The following is a 24,445-nucleotide window of genomic DNA, read 5'->3' as shown; positions in this document are numbered from 1 at the left end:
GAATACTCCAAATAATAATACATCCCAAAAGGACATGAATGGTGAGTATGCCAACAGCGTTCGTATTTCACCAGCCATGCAATAGTTATCAAGATAGTTCACTAAAAGCCATGCTAGATCACTTTTCCACTACTTTGAGGTTGGTGCTAGATGGAAAGTCTGGAGATCATTAGGATATTTAGTTAATTAAAAAGTTATTAGCATACATCATCTGGAAACCATGAATGTCCATATTATTTATCGTAGAGATATTTCAGTCTGGGTCAAAGTGGTGGCAGAAGCAACCATCAGACCGACTTTGCCATCCACATATAGCATGCTGTTAGCATGGCTAAAAAAGAGCTACACTTCTAGGAGAAAACACATCCTGCTTTTTATCTGCAAGTGAGGAGTTTTACCAGGAAAGCACCAGTCACCAATGCAGCAAAAGGTACATCACTTTTCCATTAGTAAGTGTACAGTGTAAGAACAACAACACAATGGAAGGTGTCCCAATATAGAACATGTGCTTAGAAAAAAAACATCCACTTCCACTTCTCTTATTCACAAGCACCACAATGAGAGACCAGTATACTGACCATTTCTCAGCAGTAAAAAAATAGCCAACTTATGGACAAGGAAATTTCAAAGATATTTCCAACAGGAATAAGCTTCCACTAAGCCTAGATTAAAACCGAACACTTACAGAAGGGTAAATTAGGAAACAGGAAACAGTAGACCCCTGGGGCATGAAACATGCCAAACATTAATAAATAATGACGGAACACGAATCCATGTGGCTGGATGCTCGCTAGGTGAGGTGGAGATCAGGAGATTCTGTCATTGTGTGATACAAGAGGCTGAGTGGACAGTCCCATTGATTACAACACTTTTCATAAAGCCAAACTGAAGCGCCTAAGCGCAGCCTGCTTCCCATTCTCTTCCTTTTTCCTCTGTCCACAGGAAAAAGCACTGAGTCAGACTCTCCGCAGACACAACACGGGATGTGAAAACAAATGTTAAATGTGCAATGATGGTAATTCAGCTGGGTGTGTGTGTCTTAAAATACTTGTTCCATGATCACTGAAAGTGGAGCATAATGTCATGATACCATCCAAAACTGACAACTGTCACAATTACAATTATAAAGATACAGTCGGACTAGAAATTCAATGTCAAGCAGCACTTTTGTGCAAATAAATTTAAATTGTGTAATACTAACTATGGAACATGAAGTCAGCTTCAAAGATCTTTGAGGATTTAGTGGTATTTGGACAGAACATTGATGATTTGGCTCCACCCAATACCATTTGTTCTTGATGTGGTATGTGGCACTGGTCTTTGCTATGCATTTGTCCAGTTGAAAATAACCATACAATTAAATATGAACCCTTAATTTTGTATTCATTTGAAGCTACATCCATAAAAAAAAAAAAAAAAAACAGTCAGTGAAAAAAATCAGTGAACTGGAGCCTTCTGGCTGGGACTTGCTTCCCCTTTTCAAGATGTCAAAACTATTGTTTTGTGTTTTTTGTTTACAGTCACAGTAGTCACTTTTAATGATGTAAAACTCCACTCCCCCGCAAACATGAGGATAGGTGCTTTATGTGGGAATTCGCCACCAGTTGAATTCAAAGCCACAACAATTACTCTACTGCTGCTAACTGTAGGTGCTGTTGGCTACTTAGCTCAGTTAACAGTGCAGCTGGCAGTACTATTAGCCAACTCTGCCCGGCCTAGTAGCTCAGAGCACCGGGGCAGTGTTGGGTTTCTCTAAACTGCCGGCACAGGAGCTTTGGGCTGCTGGGAGGAGGTTTTCAGGCCCAGGATGGGGGGGCCCAGCAGGGAATGTTGGTTGGGAGTGGCACTGGAATGGGCACTGCAGCCTCTGGCTCAGCAGCCTCCCAGTGAACATAGCCAGGCCGGGACCAAACACAACCTCTGAGACAAACGGGGCCAGTTTGACGATGAGAAATACAGTACAGAGGTGATTTTCAGCAACTCTGACTGAGACTCTGACTCCAGGAACATCAAAGGCACATTGGGTTCAAGGGGGGGACAGGACAGGCATGAAACAGGAGAGGTGTGAGAGGGCGGTCATGTCGGGCAGTAATCAGTGGCCACCTTTGGAGGCCTGGGCTATGTTATTGTCTCTTGAGGTACAAAGTGGTATTAAAAGATAGAGCAGGCCAGGGCTAGCCAGCTAGCATGCTAACTTCAGTAGATACAGTATCTCCACATAGATGTCTTTGACATAATGCAAAAACAGCTATTTCTTCACATTCTGTTGATCATTTCAGTTCATTTTTTAAAATTAAAATTCTGATATATTGTACCTTTAATTTGGGCACTGAGAGTGTAAGACTGTACAGATGGTTTAAATACTTTATTGAAAGATGAAACAGTTACCTGTCATTTATTTTAAAATATACAGCATGATGATAAACTGGCATGGTATCTTGAGGCTCTGCAACAAAATTCAAAGATGAACTGATATGAGAACATAACATTAATGTATCACAACACTGGAAATAAATGTCTTTCTGTTGCTTCTGTTGGTGTGAAATTGATATGTTGCTACTACTGCTACTGAAATCTCATTATCATAACAGCAGCTGAACATCTGTCTAACATCTGCAATACTGCTAGTGACTCCAGAACTGCTGTAATATAAACATATAATGTCCTGTATAATTAACATTTATTTCACTTTGATCTCGTTCTTATTTGAAACAATAATATTGCAGCAGGCAATATGTATGATGAGCAAATGTGAGTGCTTCAATGCAAGCATTATTGTATAACTCTGTCCAACCACGTCGACAGCTCTGAAGCATCTGTACGGCACCTGGGTGTAGGCAAACGGTGTAAAGTCATTATCTCAGCTAAAGTGAAACAGGAAGAGTGTGGGATTAGTCTGTACGCCATGCTGTGAGGTGGTCTCTGCTCTCCCTCTGGGTTTCCCCTTTAGTCTGGAGGGATCTGAAACCGCAACAGGGCACAAACCTCCTTCCCTCAGCAGTACAAGGGAAGTTGCAGGCAAGTTTCACACAAAACAGTGCAGCAAATGTGTAACATTTTCTCAAGTCAGTAGCAATTTGTGTGAGATGAATGTCAGCAAAGCCAAAATGCCAACTAGAATGGCTGCAGCTGTACTAATATTAACTTTAAATGGTCCAATTGTACTCCTGGGACTGGAGATCCCTGAGTCTACAGTTAGGACGCAATAGTTCACAAGTGGTTTGTACCTGTTGATGTATGTTTGTATGTGTTATGTTAGAGGGTAACAACTATTGCGGTGCGGTGAGGGTGATGTGAATTTTTGAAGACAACAACAAGAACGTGATAAAGCCTTCTAGTAAAATATTATAATTTCTTGGCAAAAACACAGAAAACCTTCCTCTCAGCATCTGAATATGAAATAGCCTAAAGATGAGAGCTGCTGCTTAAATCAGCACAATTTAGTTCAAGAAGAGATGAGAAGAAAGCAGAGCTAGAGAGGAAAGTGTTGAGTTCATGTTTTTTTTTTGTATCTGGACATATAGATCAATAAGTTGTTTGGGCCTATACAGCAAGAATTACCAAACTATTAAAATAATAAGTGCTTACTGTGGGATCCTGGCTCATTAGTTCTGACAGTTCATATCCGAGAGGGGCTATAAAGTTTAATTACTCATTTACACGTAAGATACAATATTCACTTTTCAAAACTTTTGCAGGATATTTTTATTTGCATTAGTAATGCAGTTTTCTTCACAAAGTGTACCTATAGTTCACTTTTCAAATTATTCACATCCTGATGTACATCTGCAAACTGTGGCCTTATTGACTTGAAAAATGATCTTTTAATTTGACAAACATCATACAGTATGTGTAATTTGTGGCACAATTCAAACAGCATAACATCTACACATTTAGAAGCTGGCACCAGACAATGTTTGTCATTTAAATCCACATCCTGATCTGTTCTGCCCAAGCCAAACGAGGAATTATTGATGTATTGAACTGTGCCACCTCACAGCAGTCACAGCCATCCATTATCTCCTGAAAACTCCTCTGTCCTGGCTTCACCAGCCACACAGTAGTAGGAGCTGAGATAGATTCAGCCTTCATGCATATTTCATCTGCTTCATCTTCTGTTTCATCTTTCTCAGAGCCGGGCTCCCTCAGGAGCCAAACTTCCTGCTCGGATGGTGTCAAAGTTCTTGGCAGATAAACAGTCGGTCAAAGCCACGTTGTCAAAACTTCAGCTGCTTTCCTGTTTGCCTGGCTGGCTACATGTACAGTGTGAGTGGGCGGATTCCATAGAAACACTTGCATAGGATTCATGAGAACTGAGAAGGAATAAAAAGACAACCACTACAGAGAACTCAGTGATTTTCCACAATGGAGCATCATAGTTATTAGTTCCACTGAGCAGAATTACTGTCCAACCCAAAAAGAGCGATCCCTGCTCTGTCTTTTGAGTTCACACAGTACACAGACTTGTGGCATGATAGCTATTTGATGTGCACTGTGGGTGTGTTCAATGTAACCTGAATGAAGAAGACCAAAAGAGATTACAATAGGTCTGACCTCTTTCAGCTCCCGAGCAAACATTTTATCGACACTCCCCATGCACATGTACACGTCACACTTACAAACTCGCTTGTCCAGTTTATTTGGATGGGATAACTCAATTATATCTTATTCTTGCCTCTTTTTTATTCTTGACTTGCACAATACACTCCTGCCAGACACGATTCTTGCTTTCAGGCTGCAGGGATTGTCAATTTGAAAAGACCATACTGTATATCTGCTGCTTCACCTCAGACGTGGCCCAGATGACCCATTTAGAAACACTAGCATTCCTTGGAGCCAGCGAGTGAGACTGTGATGCCTGTCAAGTATGCAGCCTGTTTCCTGGACGTTATTGGACTTAATACAGAGCCAGAGGGAAAAAGATGCTTGGAGTTACCTTCCTTCACAGCTACCTTCCAGGCAGAACAACACTGCTGTGCCAGTGCGGTTCATTTTCCTCCACTGGCCTTTTGGTAGATTACGCTTTAGAAGAAAAAACTGAGAGAAGGTAGCTTGGCAATGCTGTGAAAGCTTGCAGCCATCTGTGCCTTCATGAGGCAAAAGCATTGAGTTAGAATATTGCACAAATAGCTGCAACCTGCTGACAGCAAACTGAGCAGCCTCACATTCTGTCAGAAATGAGGCTGCTTCTATTTATTCAACTGACTGGATGCCAGGAGAGAACTCATTCCTGCTCCAATCAGTCCATCTCCTCTTATCTCCTCAATTAAAGCCTCCTCCACTGCAGTGAAGGACGTGCCACTGCAACTGTATGCAGACCAGACCTCGCCTCTGGAGGACAGATAACAACTCTTTCTTCTCAGACTACACAGGGGGGTGCATTTCCCTCAATATGTAAGAGAGTGGGAAAGAGAGCTGTCTGGGCACAGAAATCTGTTTCTGACCACATTAGATCATCATGCTGCAGAGGGTGAGTGCTATTACTGTAACAAGAAGGTCAACATTCACAGACATAATAGCTAAGCAGTTACATACAAACAAACCATGGCAAACTGACCTCAGAGCTCAAACCTATATTCGTGCTACTGTATATGCATGAAGTGCTTTAGCTGTTGTGATATCAGACCACTCTGCTGTGAGCTTTCCCACTGGACCGTCACGTTGCTAAAGGTTCATGAACCTTACCTGGTCATCCGCTCTCCTTGGTTCCACCTCTACAACCAACCAGGCTAGGTCATCGATTCAGCACTCACTTTGAATCAATACATAACTTATTGGGCCTCATTTGGATTCCATTTTTGCATCTTCAGCGACACATCTCATCGAACCATTAGTTCCTAATGACTTTATATATATATACTGATAATGTATATCCGAGACATTGTTGCCAAGTTGATCCCTTTATGAAGCAGCACACAGACTGTGCACTTGTTGACCTGAACAGGCTTCCGAAACTGCTCTACTCAGACGTTCTCTATCTAGTCTTGCGTTTGTTTAGAGATAGGGTAATCTACTGCCCGTCATAAGTGAAGATTAAATCTCATCATACAACTATTTCATAAATGAGGCCAGAATATTTTGAACATGTGTATAATGTTGGTTGCCCCAGTTCAAAACACAGTATTATCATTCCACATTGAATGACAGGTCATTACAGGCTTACACTACACAGCAAGTAACAAACCTAATGAACTCAGCATGTACAGGCTGTGCTGCAGCAGGTTCGGACTGCCAACGGATTCAAACTGTCGCAGATCGCCTGTCTCTTTTTGATCCTCCATCTCATTGTTGTGGGGAATGAGGTGGTGTGGGTTTTAGTAAAGATGGGTATCCTACCTATGACTCCCCGTGGCTCAAGTTTTATGCTAATACAATTTAGTGATCATAAACTTCAAATTCTCTCAATCCCACCCTACTCAAAATCCTCACCAGCCCAACCCTGATTCCTGACGCTGACAAACTGCACCATGAGGCCAGGCCTTCACACAGGCATTCATCCCCCCAACACCACATTGTTTCCTGAAATAAACTGGCATTGCATAACTAAGTTAAGGGTGAACATACTCTTTAAAAGACTTTATACAAGTCTTGATTTCAGTTTAAATGCCGGATCAGCATACTTTTTTGTCCACGTATTTGGACATGCAAATGATCGCATCTCTACAGGGCCTTTATTCTAGTCAAAAGCACATTTCTCGCTTGTCATATTTGGGTAATGGAGGTTTGAAAAGTCTGCATTTACCCCATTGTGAGACATTGTGAGACCCAGATTACAGAGTTGAGCCTACAGGTCATTATCATGGAGGCGTTTCCTTCCATGGAGAAGTAACTAGTTAGTGCATTCAGCATGTAATGGTCTCAAGCGAGCATCACTGCAGTATCTGCCTTTCACCCTTCTTCCCACAGCTGGACAAGTTCACTCCAAATGGTGTTGCCTCACCCCCCCTGAATCATTTCATACAGTTACAGCATGTGGATGAAAGACTCCAGTGCTGCTGCTAATTTTCTTCTCACAGTCCCTCAGCAAGTACTTAACAAAAGTGAATCCAGGACAGCAGGGCTGGCTGGAGATCTTCCTAAATGTGTCGGGCAGCAATGTGAGGAGACCTTGAATTCCCTTTAGAGCGTCACAGATTCACATTCAATTCTTTCCATTGAGCTGAGTGGTCAAGGGAATCACCAGGTATCATTTTCTGACAAAACAAGCCGTACCACCGCTGTACAACTGGACATGGGTGCTCCCCACATAACCCTTGGCTATTAATAGCAAGCCAGTGACAGGAACTGCCTGGATAATGAGTTGAACAGAGGATGAGAGCAGCAAGGAAGAGACTCAGGAGATGCAGCGCTCCAGGCTTAGGCTCTGCAAGGACAACCTAAGTGAGTCCAGGCGAGAGACGCCTCTGTCTCCATCAATGACAAACACAACATGACACAGAACAGACACATTGCAAACTTCCTTTTAGTGGTTGTCAGATGTGCTGATGTGATTTTTCTTTCTACAAAAACTCAGTGCTATATATATATATGCTACTGTCCATCATTACACTGACACAACACCAACCTCCCTTGGTGCTTTTTTGTGTCTATAGCACAGCCTGTCCTGAACACTGCCCAGAAGCCAAAGACAAATTCCCATCCATTTCCCTTTCTTGGATGGTTAACCCTGAGAAAAACAAAGGTTGTAATTACCTACAAACAAAATTTAAATGGACTGCCTCATAAATGACTGGTGTACTGCTCATATTTGAAGTCTCCTTTCTCCTGGCATAATCAAAAGGAACAGAAGAAAGCGAAAGCTGTCATTTGTTGCCCATTTGGGTTCTCCCAAAGGATCAAGCGGCCGGCCTCTTCTATAAACACAAGACTACAACGTCAGCTCTGCAATTAGGATATTTTACAAGTTAACTTTTCCCTTTTGTCATTATTGAGATGTCCAATTATGCTGCACAGCAAGCCATGAGCAAAATAGCACTGGTTTATTATTCAAGCATAACCATTTAGGACAGTGATCTGATGTTTCTGAAACACTTTTGTGATGTAGTTTAAAAGAAAATGTTACGTGGCAGGACACACAGGAGCTTAGTCAGGATAGATTGCTACATTGAAACATTTACAGACCTATTAAAAAGACACAAACAGCAAACTTTCACAAAAAACTGCCCTAAACACAGCACGGCCTTGTTAGGCCCTGTTGACTGCTTCACATGGCACTGATCTAATGAGGAACAAATGGCTGGCTGTTCATGTGAAAAGAAAAAACGCTTGCAGCGCACTGAAGTCGTTCCAAAAACAACAACCATTGGCAGCAAAATGTGAAATTTACATAAAAACACAGGAAAACCTAAACAGTACAGCTGATATGGTAAATGTATTTATAACTCGGTCTACCAGTTTATTTAATAGATTTAAGCCAGGGGGGAAAGCCTGAAAACCCTACAAAGAAGCAGGTGCTTGACAGCATCTAGCTACTGTACATAAAAAAACATTTAACTGATTTAAATCTTTGTAACATGGGGATAATTAGGGGGTTTAAGCAATTAAAAACTTGCAGTTTGTTTAAGCTGATTCCAATATTGTTATATTTAATATGTTTATATTTGATTACTTTAAATAACTGCAAGCCACAGCATTTGGGAAATTAAATTTGCAGGAATTGTAACTGAAAAATTTGCCTGACATAAGTTGATATGAACACTCCCAGTAATTAAAAAATAATGATAATTGACTTTCATTTTGGTTTCTGAATTTCCAGGGGGCATAAGCAGCAGTATCGCCACTAACCTGTGAGATAACTGTCATGTCCCTCCAAACAGGAGAAAAATCATAGAGTTGTCAGATACATTACTCTTGGCAACGTGACACTATGATTGCATTAAAGCTTTTTACTCATAATACGATTACAGCCAATTCAAAGGATGTCTATGAAGCAGATGGTCAGTATTGATCGAGCAGTGCTGAACTCACGACTCCTCATTGTGCAGCGTTAGCAAGTAAACGGAAACATTCAAGAGGAACACCTGAAGCCATGGAAAACAGACAATAACATGACCCCGAGGCCTGTGTTATTCGACTTTCTGCTGCCTCTCATTACAGTCATACACGTTTAATTAGCGTGACAGCAACCTGTCCTTCAGCCAATTTACATGACAGACGCTATCATATCAGGAGAGACACGTCTGCTTCAGGGTTAGTCACTGAATTAAAGAAACAGAGACGTCTGCGGTGACAGAGCTGACAAGAAGCTGCCTGACATCAAAGTCAGTTTGGCGTCGCTGCCAACTGGTCAAACACACTGATCCCGAGCCACTCTGACAGCCTCGTCGGCGTCCACCGACAACAGCCGAGCCCTAACGGTAAAGTTTACTCATTTTAACTCAACGAATTGGTGAAAGAAGAAGAAAAAAGCTGTAAACTGTCAGACAGTCATGAGTATTAGCCACTAGCTTCGGCTCACCTGTTCAGTGTTGCGGCGGTGCTGCTGTTGTTTGGTCAGGCAGGATGCTGCTGCTGCTGCTGCTGCTGCTGCCGCCGCCGCCTCACGCACGCGAGTCATTAAAGTGTCACCGCCACCGGCCTGCGCTCAAGCCGGTAGGTGGAGCGCGTGAAGCGAGTTTGGCGCAGTGCTCGGGGAGGCTTCTGGGAAATGTAGTCGTTCTTTATTCAATTGTCGATTCTCAGACTACTAGATCATTCTAACACGTAAATAACGTGTTTTCACAAATACATGTAAGAAAGTCTGCGTGAGGACTGATTACAAATTGTCCGTTTTATTCATTAAATTATTTCTCGACGAGAGTCTTTGAATATATGCCTGAATGCTGAACATTTAAAGAAAATGGTACGATGTTCTTTCTTATCTTCTATACTAAATATGTTAACAAAACTGAAATAGCCTTCATAAAAAATAAAACATGTGGCAAACACAACAGTCCAACAATACTTTAATGAAGTTTACAATATATAGTGTCGCTGAGAAAACGTTATGGCAATTTTGAATGCAATTTTGGTGTTATTTTATCAGATTACCTGCGTTTTTTTTACTATACAAGCGGCTCAACACGTCTCTGAAACAGTTGCAAAAAACAAATGCACAATTGGACTGGACTGTGAAGTGTTTCTAATATTAGATTTAAAATATAATTAAAATTATATTATTAATAATAATACTTTTATACCCCTATTCGTATACAATTCAACGACACATAGCTGGCCTGCAAAATGACCATAACGTTTAAAATAAAACCATTGCATAACCTCCATGAAGGTAGGATTTACCGCAGGGGATGATGTTGGCAGACTGACGTTGTGTCGAAAGTGCTGACGCGAACTTCAATAAACGTGAGAATATAAATTATATAAATATAAAAACAGTCTTCTTGTTGCTATTAATTCGTTTAATTATATATTATATAATATATTTATTAACAGAAATGCTTCAGTTGTGTGTCCCTTATTTCCGCTCTCAGGCATAAACTTGTGACGAATCCGCCGCCGCTCGTCCTTGACTACATTTACCTTCAGCTCTGTCATTGAGAAACATGGCTGCCTCCACGGGTGCTGCCAGCGCTGCCGCCTCCGACCCACAAGGTCCAGCTTCGGCTGGTCCTGGTCTGGACAGCTCAACTCTACAGTACAGTATGATTCTGGACCATCTCATCGGGGACAAGAGGCCCATTAAGGACCTGAGCCCCGGCGTCATGGGGGGACTGCCGGTGCCTTTTAAAAGCGACGACCAGAAGATGATCGAGAGGGGAATGGAGAGCTGCGCCTTCAAGTCGATTCTGGCCTGTGTGGGAGGTATTGACACTTACATTATAAACACATGCTACAGCTCTTCTGCTCTTCTTCGCATCTGTGTGCGTTTGTATACCCGTCCAGTCTTAGGTGACAGTTTTTAAAATGAGGTTTTACTGTACAGTTCTCTGGTGTCAGAGCTTCAAGCTCAGCTGGATGTGGAACTGGATGTTTGTGTATGTGCTTGTCTTTGTCTAATGTGATAATGAACTGATTATCTTGTGTTTTGTACTATTAGTCTAACAGCACATGCAATTTGAAGATGACAGCTTGGGCTTTGCCTTTGGGGATCTGTGATGGCCATTTTTCAGTATTTCTTACAGTTTATACTTTAAACTATTAAGCAATGATAAAAAAAATAATTGTCAGCTGCAGGCCTACCAAAATGTTTCCATACAAAATCAGTAACACTGAGGACACCAATTTCTCTTCAAACAGCATGACAATCGTTCTTCAAGTGTGTAAATGCTGTTGTGACTATTGTGCAGACACTTATGATGGTGTGTTTGTCCTCAACAGGGTTCGTCCTCGGAGGAGCTTTTGGTGTCTTCACAGCCGGCATTGATACCAACGTTGGCTTCGACCCCAAAGACCCTCTAAGGACTCCGACAGCACGAGAAGTCCTCAAAGACATGGGCCAGAGGGGGATGTCGTACGCCAAGAACTTTGCCATCGTTGGCGCCATGTTCTCCTGTACAGAGTGCATCATAGAATCAGTAGGTCACACCACTTCTCTTCCTTATGTCTTCATTACTGATGCTGCTGGTGGTGGTGGGATGACATACTGATGTCGTGTCTATCACTGGGCGATATGGTCTAAAAACAATATCCTGATATTTTTAAGGCTATATTGCGATATACGATATATATATCTATTTTGAAATCTCCTCAAAAGCACTTCATGAATGCTAGCACTGGCCGTCAAAATCAAATATCACAATATTTTTGCCCAAAAACCTCCATGTTGATATTGTGAAAATATTGTCGTGATGACTGTTGGTGCTTTCTCGAAGACGATATGTAGTCTCATATCACGATAACAATACAAGATCAATATATTGCCCAGCCCTAGCATCATTGTGTGAATGTGATTCTACACATCAACTACATGATGAGATTTAGAAATAAAATAACATTTAAGTTGCTCTACAGGAGAACTAAACTGAACAAAATGTCTGACAGGAGCTCCAAACAACAGAATGAATGAGTTAGGAGGATTTCATAATGTCCCTTGTTCTCTGTAGCAAAGAGTAGACAAAATAATGTGTACGTTTAGTGCTGAAGGATTTACACTCTGAAGTATCATGGTTACAATTATAAACAAAGCTATGAGTCACAATAGGTGTGAAGGTTTTTATAGTTACACAATTTAACTTATACAGCACCCAAAAGAAAATATATGTAGTTTGTGGTCACATGAGAAGGGCTTTGATTAAAAATCACAACAGAACTATTAATTTCTATTTCAACATTGTTCCCATTAACTATATATCATTGAGAACGATAAATGCTAATTATCATGGAACAGTGATCTTTCTTGAGTTGTTTATGTGATTGTTTTGAGTACTGATTGACCTGAGAGTGGTATTACAATCACTTTATGTTATGAAAAAACTATACTCCTTTTTGTAAAGATTTTTATTGGTGAAAATACAGACAGAGCACACTTGTTCTGTATTTAACATTTTTCAGCAATACTGACAAAACCAAAATACAAACAATAGAATAGGACAATGGGGTAAAGAAAAAGAGAAAACAGTAATGCCCAAAATAATCTACAATACACACTCCTTTATTACAATGACGGCACAAAAAGACAAGTCACATCCCACCCACACCAAACCCCTGTATTTAGTCTGGGAAAATGCCCAATATTGTTATTGTTATACCATTTAATGTCACATGTTGAATCTTTGAGAATTTTGTGTTCTGCTTTTTTCAATTCAATTCAATTCAATTCAATTCAATTCAATTCAATTTGCTTTATTTGCATGAATGTCATATAGACTATGTTGCTATGTTGCTATGTTGCTTTAACCTCAGAAAAATGGCCTTGTAGCGCCCTCTGGTGTACAATTGCAGGCTGTTTTTGATTTTCAAACTGATAATGTGCATACAGCTATGTGCAGTATGTAGCTTACAGCATTAAAGAAAACAACTCACTCATCCATTACTGTTCAGATATAACAATATGCTAACATATCCTAAGTGCTCCCTGGCCCCTTTATCCCCTCCACACCAAGCACCTAACATTGTACCTGTTTGTCATTTGCAGCACAGAGGCAAATCAGACTGGAAGAACGCAGTGTACAGCGGTTGTGTAACTGGAGGAGCTATTGGATTTCGCGGTATGTAACCTGAAGTATTTACTTTGATGTTTTAAGCTGAAGTATATATTTTTTCTTGTCCTCACATGTATTCTTTTTTTCTGTTTTGCAGCTGGTCTGAAGGCTGGGGTGCTGGGATGTGGAGGCTTTGCTGCGTTCTCTGCTGCCATTGAATATTATTTGAGGTGAACCACTAAAGTGTGGCTCTGTGGACACGAACTTAATTGATGCACATCTGGACGGGCCCTGTGAGAAGAGATCCTTGTGAATATTTACCTGCACATGACAGACTGATGTATGTGGAAGTGACAGGTTCCTGCTTGTGTACAGTGGTGTTACATGACGGCACAGTGGCCTGTATGCATTTCCCAGTGTCTCGTTACTTTAATCATATGGACAGTTTGAGCAAAGTGAGCAGAGTGGGTCTGCTTCTGTGTTGAAGGCACAGTGTTGGACGGGAGTCACCTTCACTCTGAGCCACAGCCTCCTCAAATCAGACTCAGATAAACGCTGTTCTTGTTGTGAACATTGATATGATGTGTCAGTAACTAATCCATATTAGGATTATTTATATTAAAGATGTTTTTTTAAATTAATTTGTGCATTCAGGACTGTTTTTTCTTGATGAAGTTTACTTGTGTACGTGACCATAAAAATGTAAACTGGCGTTTAATAGCAGTTTTGATTTGAATTTATATAAACAATGTAAATATGTAGCCTTTATTCTAGTCATAGTTATTTTGATTGTGTGATGATCGTTTACACACTCCAGAGAGACTCTTACAGAAGGAAACGATTTTGGGTTAACACCATTATAATACTGCCCCAGGCTTGACCTCAGGATGATGTTTCATTGATTATGAGTACAACTCAAACAAAATCACGTATTTTGTTCCAAGTCATTGGGCTGTGGGATTTTTAAATTTAAAAGTAATTGAAGCAAGTCGTCACAGTCAAAGTAACATGTTGCTTTTTCAAAAGACTTTTATTTAGACAGTTTAGACAAATAAATACCTCTGACAGTTTCCCAAAATGGATGTTTTAGATGTACAGACTGAGCAAAAAAAGCACAAACCTGTTTATTTTTATTAGAAATAATGAAAGTATTTTTTCTTCAGAGAACACCTATGCTGTTTGTTGGTAGCATGTTAAAGGAGACCTATTATGCCTTTTTGGTTTTATTTGTCTGCTCCTTCAGTGTTTCATATATGTTCTTGTGTATGTTAAAGATATTGAAAGTTAAAAAGGTCAAAGTCCGCACCAACAGAGGCTCCTCTCCCGCAACAAAAACATTGCTCCTGAAACACCTTCGTCAGAACTCCCACCTTTAATGCCATGACTTTGTGACATCACATGATGTCACCATGTCACACATTAGCATAATGCTGGGTCAGGCGTGTGTGAGCTGAGCAGCTAAACGGACTGTTTACGAAAAAACTGATGTGTTTTCTGAGCACTAAAGCATGTAAAGCTATTGTAGTAACCCAAAACAAAAATGAAAATGAGCACGTCTCCTCTAATACAGAATAGTGGACACTTTCAATCAAAAGCACAAAAACATGAATTCGTACATATTGAATTTGTATGTCTCTTAAAATACACTACCTGTTGTAGACTTCAAACCATATAGATGATAAATTTGAATCATCCGCCACATTAAACAGACCCAAATTGTTTTAGTATTCATACTGGTTTTTAAGGGGTAAGTACCAACAAAGAAGAACACATTTGTTTGGTATTCACAGAGATGATGCATCATCAGGAGTGTGTTGCAGAACAGTTGTATTTTATTACTGCCACATGATGTCCTATATTCATCTCTAACTCTTCAGGGTTTTCAAGCTGAAAAAAAAATCTGATGGGGTGTGCTTATATCTGACATCAGTCTGTCACAAATGTTTAGAAAATTGGGCAAAATTTTTGCTTGATGATTGAACATATAAATACACATTGTTCATGTGTAGTAATTTTCAAACATGTCATCACACATGTTGGCCAAATGGGTAACGATTGAAGTGCATGCACGCCATACCAAGGCATTTGTTTTCTTTTGCAACAACAGAGGGCTGCAAGAACCTCAGCGTCTACGTGAAGAAAACTCTCCATGGTTTGCAGTAAGCAGCTTAAATTTATTTCACATGCATTGCACTATATGCGACATTACACAAAGTCCATCATGGGTATGCTGAATAAATCATGTGGAAAAACAATCCCCACAAAGCTCTGTACTTCTGTGCAGAAAAACTAGTAGTTCATAACATTATTATCCCATCGGCAGGTGTTCCTCATTTACTTGTGGTCCACTGAGGGCCATTCTCAACCCCTTCAGTTTTCCACAACAATCCAGGGTTCCAGTGGTTTTGTTATTAAGTAAGTTTTCCAGTAGATTCTTTTCAGCGCTTCAATTTTCCAAGAGAGTTATCGTTCCACAGTTTGGGTTTGCAACAGGTCACCCACTTGAAATCAGAATGGTTTGCAGCCTTCATGTGACCTTTGCTGTCTTATCATTCTATTTCCACGATGAGCTTGTGAGTGATCAAGACACAGAAAGAACATTTTTAATTCAATTTTCTTTCTTTTGAGTTGTAATTCTGTTAGAATTACACTGCAGACCTTATACAACCTGTTACAACACATGTATTAAGATTCACTTTCAGATTAAATAGATTTTGTTACAATGCCTTGTTGCTGTTGGCTCTAATTGTGTTCTCCCTGTAATAAATCACACGGCATTTTTAGTATTGTGGTGTGGTTGATTTTGTTGCACATCTGCTTCTTGTGTTTTGTTCTCACATGCGCAAATGGCCAAAGCTGTGGAATTAAAACAAGAGGGAACATTCTATCAAAGTTGTCCAAACCATCATCTCTGTTGTCCTTAGATTTGTTGGTGAACTCAGTGGATCCTAAAATTAACTCCAAAACCATCAAAATCTTGCTTAAAATTCATTGTTGTATTTTACCAAAACACTGAAACTGCAGCAGTGGACTGATTGTGAGTAGGTCAGTGACTCAGGTGGCCAGTAATTTCCCACAGACCAACACAACTATTATTTTTTAAGGATTTTTTGTCCTGACTCAGCCAGATAAGAGCTATTTTTGTTGTAGGATACATACCTGGCTAGTGTGTACAAATCCCTCTAAAAATCAAGAATGGTCCTGAACTTTGAATCACGAGTCAAAAAAGTCTCTGTAAAAGGTCTGTTAAAGAAATTATTCTTCGGCACTGACTGCAGTCAAGTGTTGTTAAATAAAGTCTACAGTCACGTCTACCCACAGTCACTAAAGCATGTAAAGCTATTATAGTAACCCAAAACAAGATTATGAACCTGAAAATGAGCACGTCTCCTCTAATACAGATTAGTAGTAGAGGAGACGTGGTATGTATTCAGTGCCCTTCTTTGAGCACTGAATCCACACTGAATCACAAGCCTCCAGAGAGGCCATGTCGGATCAATCGTCACAGTTTCATAGACACATTATATTGACATTATCAATGCTATTTGGAACATTAGTGATAAAAACCTTAAATAAGTTCAAGTTGAGAAGACTGTGGAGCACTCTTTAATAATTTGGGTGCTTAGATATGCAAAATATGAGAGAGCACACAGTCCTGGGGCCAAAAGTGTCACTTGAACTAGAACCACTGTGTGATGTGATGCTCGACTCCTTTCGGAAAAACTGCATCAGTGTCCATCTCATCCATCCAAGCAGATATCACACACATTAAAGAGATGCAGAATATCCTTGGATGCAGGTTTTCTTGTCAATTCCCTTTGTTACAACTTTATCATGAAGTTCCCTCAAAGTTTGGACCTCACCTGATCTCTGTGGTAATGCTGCAATACTACAATGAGTTTTTGTTAAGCTACGAATCTGCATGAACAGATTCCAACAGGTTTGCCCCTCTAACCTAAGTATGTCACAACATCAGGTGGTTAACTGGACTGGTGCACATCAAATTTGAAACACATCAGAGGTAGATGTTTATTGGTGGTCACGTTTAACAATTTGTAAACTTGACCACCAGGTGGTGCTATGTGCTTAGATCTGAAATTTCACACATCCTTATGTATTTAAGAAACGTTTAAGATTATTATTTAATTATATAATGATTCAGGTGTATCCTGTGGAACATGTGCATACAGTGTAGTCTTATTGTCTATTTGGGGGAGTGGAGAGTCAGGGTGGGGAGTTCATTTTCCTCATGTGATTCATTTAATCACCATCATCTAACAATATGTTGATTTGATGTTAACAAATGGTATGATTTAGCATCTTAATCATTATTATGTCATGTTATTGATCCATTGTTTCCAGAAAAACAGTATTATTGATATTGCAGATCTCAAACACACACACGGAGACACAAAGTGAGAGTGTTTTGGTAACTTTTATTTTACTAAAAAAGGGGGAAAAAGTTCACATTAACATTTAGCCTCAATATTACAGTATATTGAAATTCTTCTCAAAGGAAGTAAAATACAACATTTTTTATTTTATTTTAATCTTATATTAAAAATATCAAATAGTACTCATCTAGCAGTGCTTACAGTATTTTAAGATATGTCTCAGGCTTGATAGCAGAAAGGTTGGCTTTGTACAGAGCAGAGATGGGTGTTTGCCAGTCTTAGCGAGGGCCTTGCAGAGACATCCTACCTTTGTGTTACCCGGCCTGGTTTGATTGACAAGCTGAACATGCAACGAGGGCAACTACACAAATCATCCTATAGATTATACTGGTGCAGTAAGACACTTGGAACAGGCTTGCAATGAAACAACAAGAAAAGAAAAGCTAAATGTTCCATTCATTGTGTTTTTTTAATCTGACAACCCTCAACAAGTCACAGAGTGCCCGTTCTCCTCTACAAAGTGATCTGAAATTAATTGGCAGACTTTTCTGGTGATCTTTTAAGTACAGCTTACCAACCATGGACATGGTGAATGAGAAAAATCAGACTAAAAATAACATCACTACCTGAATAAACTTCAAAAACAGACTCCTTAGAGCATTTCTCTAGTTGCACAGAACTGTACAGGCACACATATTATATATATTCAAAATAAATAGGGCTAATTTGGCCAAGACTCACTGGGGAGGGCAGTTCTCTCTTGTCTGTCAGCACAGAGAGACACATCACCGGCCATTTATTAGGATGGCTTCCCAGCCACTTCTAAACCTCACAAGTTCTCATAGTCCCTTAAAACACACGCACTCACACACTCACTCACTCAAGTACATCCACATTGTCACTCACACACCCCGGCCTCCTCCACCACGCACATGCACAAAGCCAGAAAGACCGAAAAAGGAAACAAAAACAGCCGTTGAACATAATTATTAAACATGTAAATGCCATTTTTCTGGAATGCCTCTGATGTGGAAAACAAAGCTCATCAAACCAGTGTCTGGAAAGGGCTCACTAGCTGAAACCCACATGGGAGTGATCCTGTGCCACCGCGCCGGTGCTCATGACCCCCCAGACCTTTCCACTGTGGTCCCAGAATGCCTCGTCGTCTTGTCGGTGGGAGGCGGGAGTCGGCTCTGCTCTCCTCACATTACAAACAGGACAGTGACTACTAGACGACTGGGAAATGTCCTTCACCACCTCCCTACGTGCTCGGCTCCATCTCTTTTTATGACAAGGGTGTGAGGTGGTTTGGATGGGAGTGTAGACAGGAGGTATGTGTGGGGCGGGGGCTGTACAGTCGAGATGAGCCGCCTGCTGGGAGGAGAGGTGAGGCAGGAGGACCGAGTGGAGGGGACCAAGGATTGTATGGAGTCTCTGACTCTCTCCTCTCCAGATGGCGTCCTGAGGGAGGCGGATGGGGATTAAACGTCAGTGGAAAAGTAGAGCGTGTTGCGCTTCAGTTCGGCAAAGGAGATGGGAGGATGCTGCAGGTAGTAGAGCAGCACCTGGACCTAAGAAGAGAGGAAACAAATATCTTTTAATTCACTCCATGTATGTCTACTCCTCAGTCTAATACAGGGGCTTTTCAAAGCCTGAAACTGTGGCCCCTCTCAGACAAACTCATCCTCACAACAACCCTTGTAACTGACCCCACCAAGACATTCTGAGCCTTACTTATGTCGAAATATATGTATAGTGTAACTTGGAAAAATGAATATTGATAGAATTTGTGGATGACTGGATTGATTATTCTTTGTCTTATCTCTACTTGAGGGACAATCATGCCCTTGAGTTTGGAAGTGCAGTCCCCATAATAATTTGGGAAATGTAAACATGAGGTGTAATGTTTGAGTTACTCACTACAACTTGATATTTTTTTAAGCCTATATTTCTTTACATTTTGTCAATCCTGCCCCATTAAAAGGTATGCCGAATTTGCCATTAGTACTTCCTGTTTGCAATGTACCCATTGATGTAAAGACGGCTATCGCTATCAATTACTTTGATATTGAAGAAAACCTAAAAACATGACGGTACTCAGGCAAGTTCTTAGAGTTATAAGTTATAAGAGGCATCTCTTGTTTAAATGATTTCTAACAGGATTTATGGATGTTTTCTATTTGAAATAGACATCTGAGGTAAGAATATCAGTGTAAGTCATACTGAATCTATCTATCTTGTTCCCGAGTTGAGTCGCTGACTTTCAAATTTTTATGAAAAACTGCAGCAATTATGCATCGAGGCTTTTAAAGTATCTTAATGATGATGGCCAACTGCTGACTGTGTTGATAAGTGGACCAAACTACAATAACTAACTTCTGATCTATATGACTGTTCCTTTACAAAAAACTGTCTCTAGATATCAACTGTAATTTATAACTAGCTGACATCGTACTTTTAATAATGGATGCTCTATTAATGGGAAGGAAGTTTTATCTCTAAGGTCTTTGGATCTGCTTCCTCTTTATTATTTTCTTCTATAAATCAGCAATGAGCCAGACAGACATATCTTCTCATGTTTTTTTTTTCTCACTACAGAATGGTTTTCCTTTTGGTAAATTTGAAATAGCTATTATGGATTTTGTGTCAGACTGCTGAGAACTATTTCATTGTTAGATAATATTTAAGTAGGTTTGTCTCATGAACCAGCTGCTTTGATGTTGGACTGCCTAATTCAGCACTTATGTTGGAAGTTTTACTTCCCTCTATTATCTCTCTGTAGCCATTTGCCTTCGTTCATTGCTGCTTGATATCTGTCTGCAGTTCATGCTTATTTGCTCCCTTGTTCCTGACGTCAATGTGACTAAACTGGAAATATAAAGTTGAAACAAAACTCTGTTTCTGATTGACTGATTCAACATGTAGGTCAAGTTCTTGCAGTCAACAAGCTCTGAGAAAATCACTTTGAACATTGTACTTTTTTTTTTCTAAGTCTGGAAAATCTGCTTTATTAAAACAGGTGAATCAGTCTAATGTTCCCCCCTGCACTGCTCCACAAATTTGCCTTAATCTCCCCCTTTAATCAGTTTCACCAGACGGCCATGTGTCTGGAAAATTTAATTTGATTGATTATTTGTTTGATGCTGCTAGCAGCTTAGCAGGAAAAACAGTTTCTGGTGAGTAATTGAATTTACAGTGAACATTTGACTACTCAGAGAAGGTGCATTTTGTGAGTCAGAGGACTTGATCATACTCTCTAAAACATGGACGGTCCCCCTCTATTTAATAATGCTGGATGTGTTCAGACCCCCATCACTCATGTCCCATTATGAGATTATATTAAGGATATGGCAGCGGAAGCATCTTTCTTTTTCGTTTGACAATCTGTGTACTTGTGCACTAAACATTTAGAATTTAAATAAGCCCCAGTACAAACACTCTCTTCTCTGTAATGGACAGACAGGACCTCCTGCATGTGCATAATGCTCTATTTATGATGATTTACTCTGGATGTTGTTTACTCTGCCAAGAAAAGACATTTGTGCACAGGAAACTCATCTATCAGTAGAGATGAATGCGTGGCCTGCAGCCTAAATACAGCTGGGAGAGTAGACCACAGTGACATGGGTCACTTAGCGACGTGGGAGTAAAATTCATCTGGAAAAGATGTGCAGTGAACGAGGAAATGTGCATGTACACACCAGTCTACCATCTACTCCCTCCCCTCACAAAGGAAGTCTGTATTAATGCCCCTTAAGCTTCAATAATAGCTAGGGGAAAGAGGGCACCAGACAGTAATTTAGGCATAATAATACTATGTCTCACATACAGGCACAGGATTCTAAATGTCTGACATTCCTACAATTATGTGACCATATACCCACATTTATTTTTGTCCTAAGTCAATGTGTCAGTACCTGAGCCATGACGTCGTGTGACCAGATGTCAGAGGCGGAGGTGATGTGCTGTCCCTTCGTCGTCTCTGACTCTGAGGGCCTGAGCAGGGTGGGGCCGAACACAGTAGCCAGATTATGGAGGGACATCTTGTTGATGGGCTCCTTCTCAGCCACCCTGCAGGAACAACCACCAACGGACCATCAGTCAGGAAGGACGGAACACACGGAAAACACATCCAGGTAAACACATCATTTAATCATATCAAGAATAATTGAGTGTTTGGAGACAATGAGTCCACAAATGAACTTTCCTAATTACAACCCCGATGCCATAAAGTTAGGACAAGTAAAAATGTAAATAAAATCGAATGTGTGAATAAGCTATTCTTTTTGGACATATACTCAGTTGAAAACTGTACCAACACAATATATTTAATGTTTTACCTCATTTTTTTGTAAATGAATGCTTATTCTAAGTTTGATGCCAGACACACATTTCAAACAAGTTGGGACAGGGGCAACAAAAGACTGGGAGTGTTGTGAAATGCCCCAAAAACTTTGTAAAACACATGACTGTATACATGATATAACTACATGGGCTCAGGAACCCATTTTCAGAGAACCGTTTTCAAACACAATTTGTTGACAAGTGATTGAATTCTGTTTTTATTTATGTTTTACACAGCATCCCAACTTTTTGGGGAATCAAGGTTGTATACCGATTTTGGTTATTTTTTACTGACAGGTGGTCTAATTGTGATCAGTAGGTGTGTCTGTTTACCGTTTGAGGTGCTCCAGCAGAGTGAGGAAGGTCATGAGGTTGGGGTCTGGCAGGGAGCGCAGGAGGTGCATCATGCAGTTCTCCTTGGCTGCTGGGTCTGAGAGCGCTGTGAGAGAGAGGAAAAAGATGTCAGACCGGATTATGGCAGGACAGATCTTTAACTTTAGCCCTCATCTCTTCCAGGTGGGTGACTATGACTCCCTTGTAAAACTCTGAAAGCACCCACTGATGGCAAACACACACACTGCAGGGACTAAAGGTCACACACCGATGCCCTCCATGAAGGCAGGGTAGAGGCGGTCGGTGAGCAGAGGCTCCGGCAGCTCCCTGAAGTACAGCTTCAGTGTTCCCGCTATGGCGTTGATGTCCATGTCGCTCAGCATCACCAGGATATCTTTGGTATCTGCAGGTCAGACACAAACAAAGAGCGGTTAGAAGCTCAACACACTCCATTTTTAAAGGGTCACAATAACACAGCTGCTCTCTCCTTGCTCCGTCACCAGGAATGATGCAATCTCTCGATAACCCCTCATCCAGATGGACAGTGTTTCACACAGAAATGAAAGGTGATACTGGGCTCTGGTCGGTGGGATCTCTGTGATGTAAATAAAGCCGTGACCGACGCTGAGAGACTCTTATGCAACATAAAAGTTGATTGCTTGACAGCTGCTGCTTCTCATCTGTCAAGGCCTCCCTGAAGGAATTACAGAGACTCCCAAGCTGCAGGAAAGTCTCTACATCTCAAACTATATTCACCCTAAACAGCCTTTATACACACTACTCTTCTAAAGACAAAGTAGGCAAACGCTTGATGACTCAGATGGTATTATATGATTTGACAGGATAAATTATAGGATGAAGATAACCAAACTATCATCTTAAAGGCAAATTACAATGAGTCAGTGATGGGATTTGGCTATTGGCTATTCTGTTTCATATACAGTAATCTGTTGGTAAACAATAGTGCTGGACTGTTCTCCAGTCAAGATGATGGGAGAAAAAGAGCATCTGACATAGAAACAGTGAGTGGACTCTTACTGGTGTCGAATGCTGTTTTGAGGGCCTGGATATCAGTGGCCACCCCTGAGATCCTGTAGATTCCCACTTCGTCAATCCCCCTCTTCTCTACTTCCTCAATGCACTGACGGACAATGTAAGGCACCTTGGAGCGCTCGCGCCTGTGGACATAAACAGCACCCATGTTACTTTTCTGATGATGTGAACGCAGTTATTCAGATTCAACAATGAGTGTGCATAAACTTGCAGAGTCTTATTTTATTTTTAGACAGCTGAGCTTACAGAAACAGCCTGTTTGGGCCTCAAGTACGAGAACATGCTTACTTTGTCACCACGTTGATTTTGACTCCAAACACCCCACTCTGCTTTTTGGACGGCGTTCTCTTCAAGCTGAGGTCCCGACTTGTAAATTTCATGGAGAACTCCACTTTGATCTGATGATGAACAAACAACACAGCTAAAGTAAACTGCATTCCTTAAAAGGGCCAGAGCTGAACTCTGTGACCCTCATGAACCATGTTTTTCTCTTTTTATTTGTTTAGATTTAGAGGTTTTAACATTGGAATTTTGAGGTTAAACCACATTACAATAACAAAACATCTTTAATCATTTTTGTAAATATTACAACTGAACAGATTTTCTTTTCTGGATAAACGTTGAATCTCAAAGTTATCAAGAGAAATCTTAAATTCTTCTTTACTAAAAAGTGAGTGTACACACATTTCTGTACTTTCAACACGTGACATAAATCTCACTTTCTAAAGGGATATAGGAGCATACAGTTTTTTAGCTAGAAGTAGAGCTGCTTGTGTCTTACCCCATTCATCTCTATGACGTCCATGTGCCAGTTCTTTGACTGCACCGTCTGAGGATCCAGCTGAAAGACACAACAGAGACAGAAGGAAATTAAATTATAAGATTTCTGGGAAAGTCTTTTGACCGAATAAGGACACATTACTATATTTATACAGGGATTTTACCTTCAGAGGAGATTGGCTAATCAAATCATCAGATAACAAATTGTTACTGTGGAAAAGTTTCTGCATGATAGCATTATGAGAAATATAACTACATGAACATTCACCAAAAAGGAAACAGTTTGCTTTACTCTGACACATACATGACTGGATTCTCTCTGGCAGAGAAAGATGACTATCTGATATTTCACTAGAGTCAAGCCACCAAAGCAGGTTTTCAACAAAACCCATATCTATATTAATACAGTTGTGTGAAGTTGTGTGCAAGACATGATGATCAAATTTCCCCATTCACATTCAC

At 40.4% G+C, this 24,445-nt stretch overlaps 3 protein-coding genes across 6 annotated transcripts in view; 1 reads left to right on the top strand and 2 right to left on the bottom strand.

Annotated features, from left to right (window-relative positions):
• Nucleotides 1-9,530, bottom strand: part of specc1 (sperm antigen with calponin homology and coiled-coil domains 1) — a 78,257-nt gene extending 68,727 nt beyond the window's left edge. The window contains exon 1 of the mRNA XM_084372838.1: nt 9,458-9,530. The gene's annotated coding sequence lies outside the window, so the exon portion shown is untranslated. The remainder of the gene's footprint in view (nt 1-9,457) is intronic.
• Nucleotides 9,531-10,518: 988 nt separating this feature from the next.
• timm22 (translocase of inner mitochondrial membrane 22 homolog (yeast)) lies at nt 10,519-13,720 on the top strand. The gene is made up of 4 exons (XM_084372845.1): nt 10,519-10,800; nt 11,317-11,513; nt 13,073-13,145; nt 13,237-13,720. The coding sequence occupies exons 1-4, from the start codon at nt 10,542-10,544 to the stop codon at nt 13,311-13,313; spliced, it is 606 nt and encodes a 201-aa protein (XP_084228971.1). The 5' UTR covers nt 10,519-10,541; the 3' UTR covers nt 13,314-13,720.
• A 3,775-nt stretch (nt 13,721-17,495) lies between these two features.
• Nucleotides 17,496-24,445, bottom strand: part of abr (ABR activator of RhoGEF and GTPase) — a 136,185-nt gene continuing 129,235 nt past the window's right edge. For all 4 annotated transcript variants that reach the window (XM_084374108.1, XM_084374109.1, XM_084374110.1 and 1 more), the window contains 7 exons: nt 23,985-24,044; nt 23,492-23,601; nt 23,189-23,328; nt 22,419-22,553; nt 22,151-22,256; nt 21,391-21,544; nt 17,496-19,044 (listed from right to left, as the gene is read on the bottom strand). In XM_084374108.1, coding sequence (XP_084230234.1) covers nt 18,955-19,044; nt 21,391-21,544; nt 22,151-22,256; nt 22,419-22,553; nt 23,189-23,328; nt 23,492-23,601; nt 23,985-24,044 — 795 coding nt within the window. In that variant the 3' untranslated portion in view covers nt 17,496-18,954. The remainder of the gene's footprint in view (nt 19,045-21,390; nt 21,545-22,150; nt 22,257-22,418; nt 22,554-23,188; nt 23,329-23,491; nt 23,602-23,984; nt 24,045-24,445) is intronic.

Source organism: Pagrus pagrus (genome assembly GCF_965226575.1).
Source record: "Pagrus pagrus genome assembly, chromosome: 14".
Classification (NCBI taxonomy): domain Eukaryota; kingdom Metazoa; phylum Chordata; class Actinopteri; order Spariformes; family Sparidae; genus Pagrus; species Pagrus pagrus.
The sequence above is the reverse complement of the archived record's forward strand: the minus strand, read 5'-3'. Positions and strand labels throughout refer to the sequence as shown.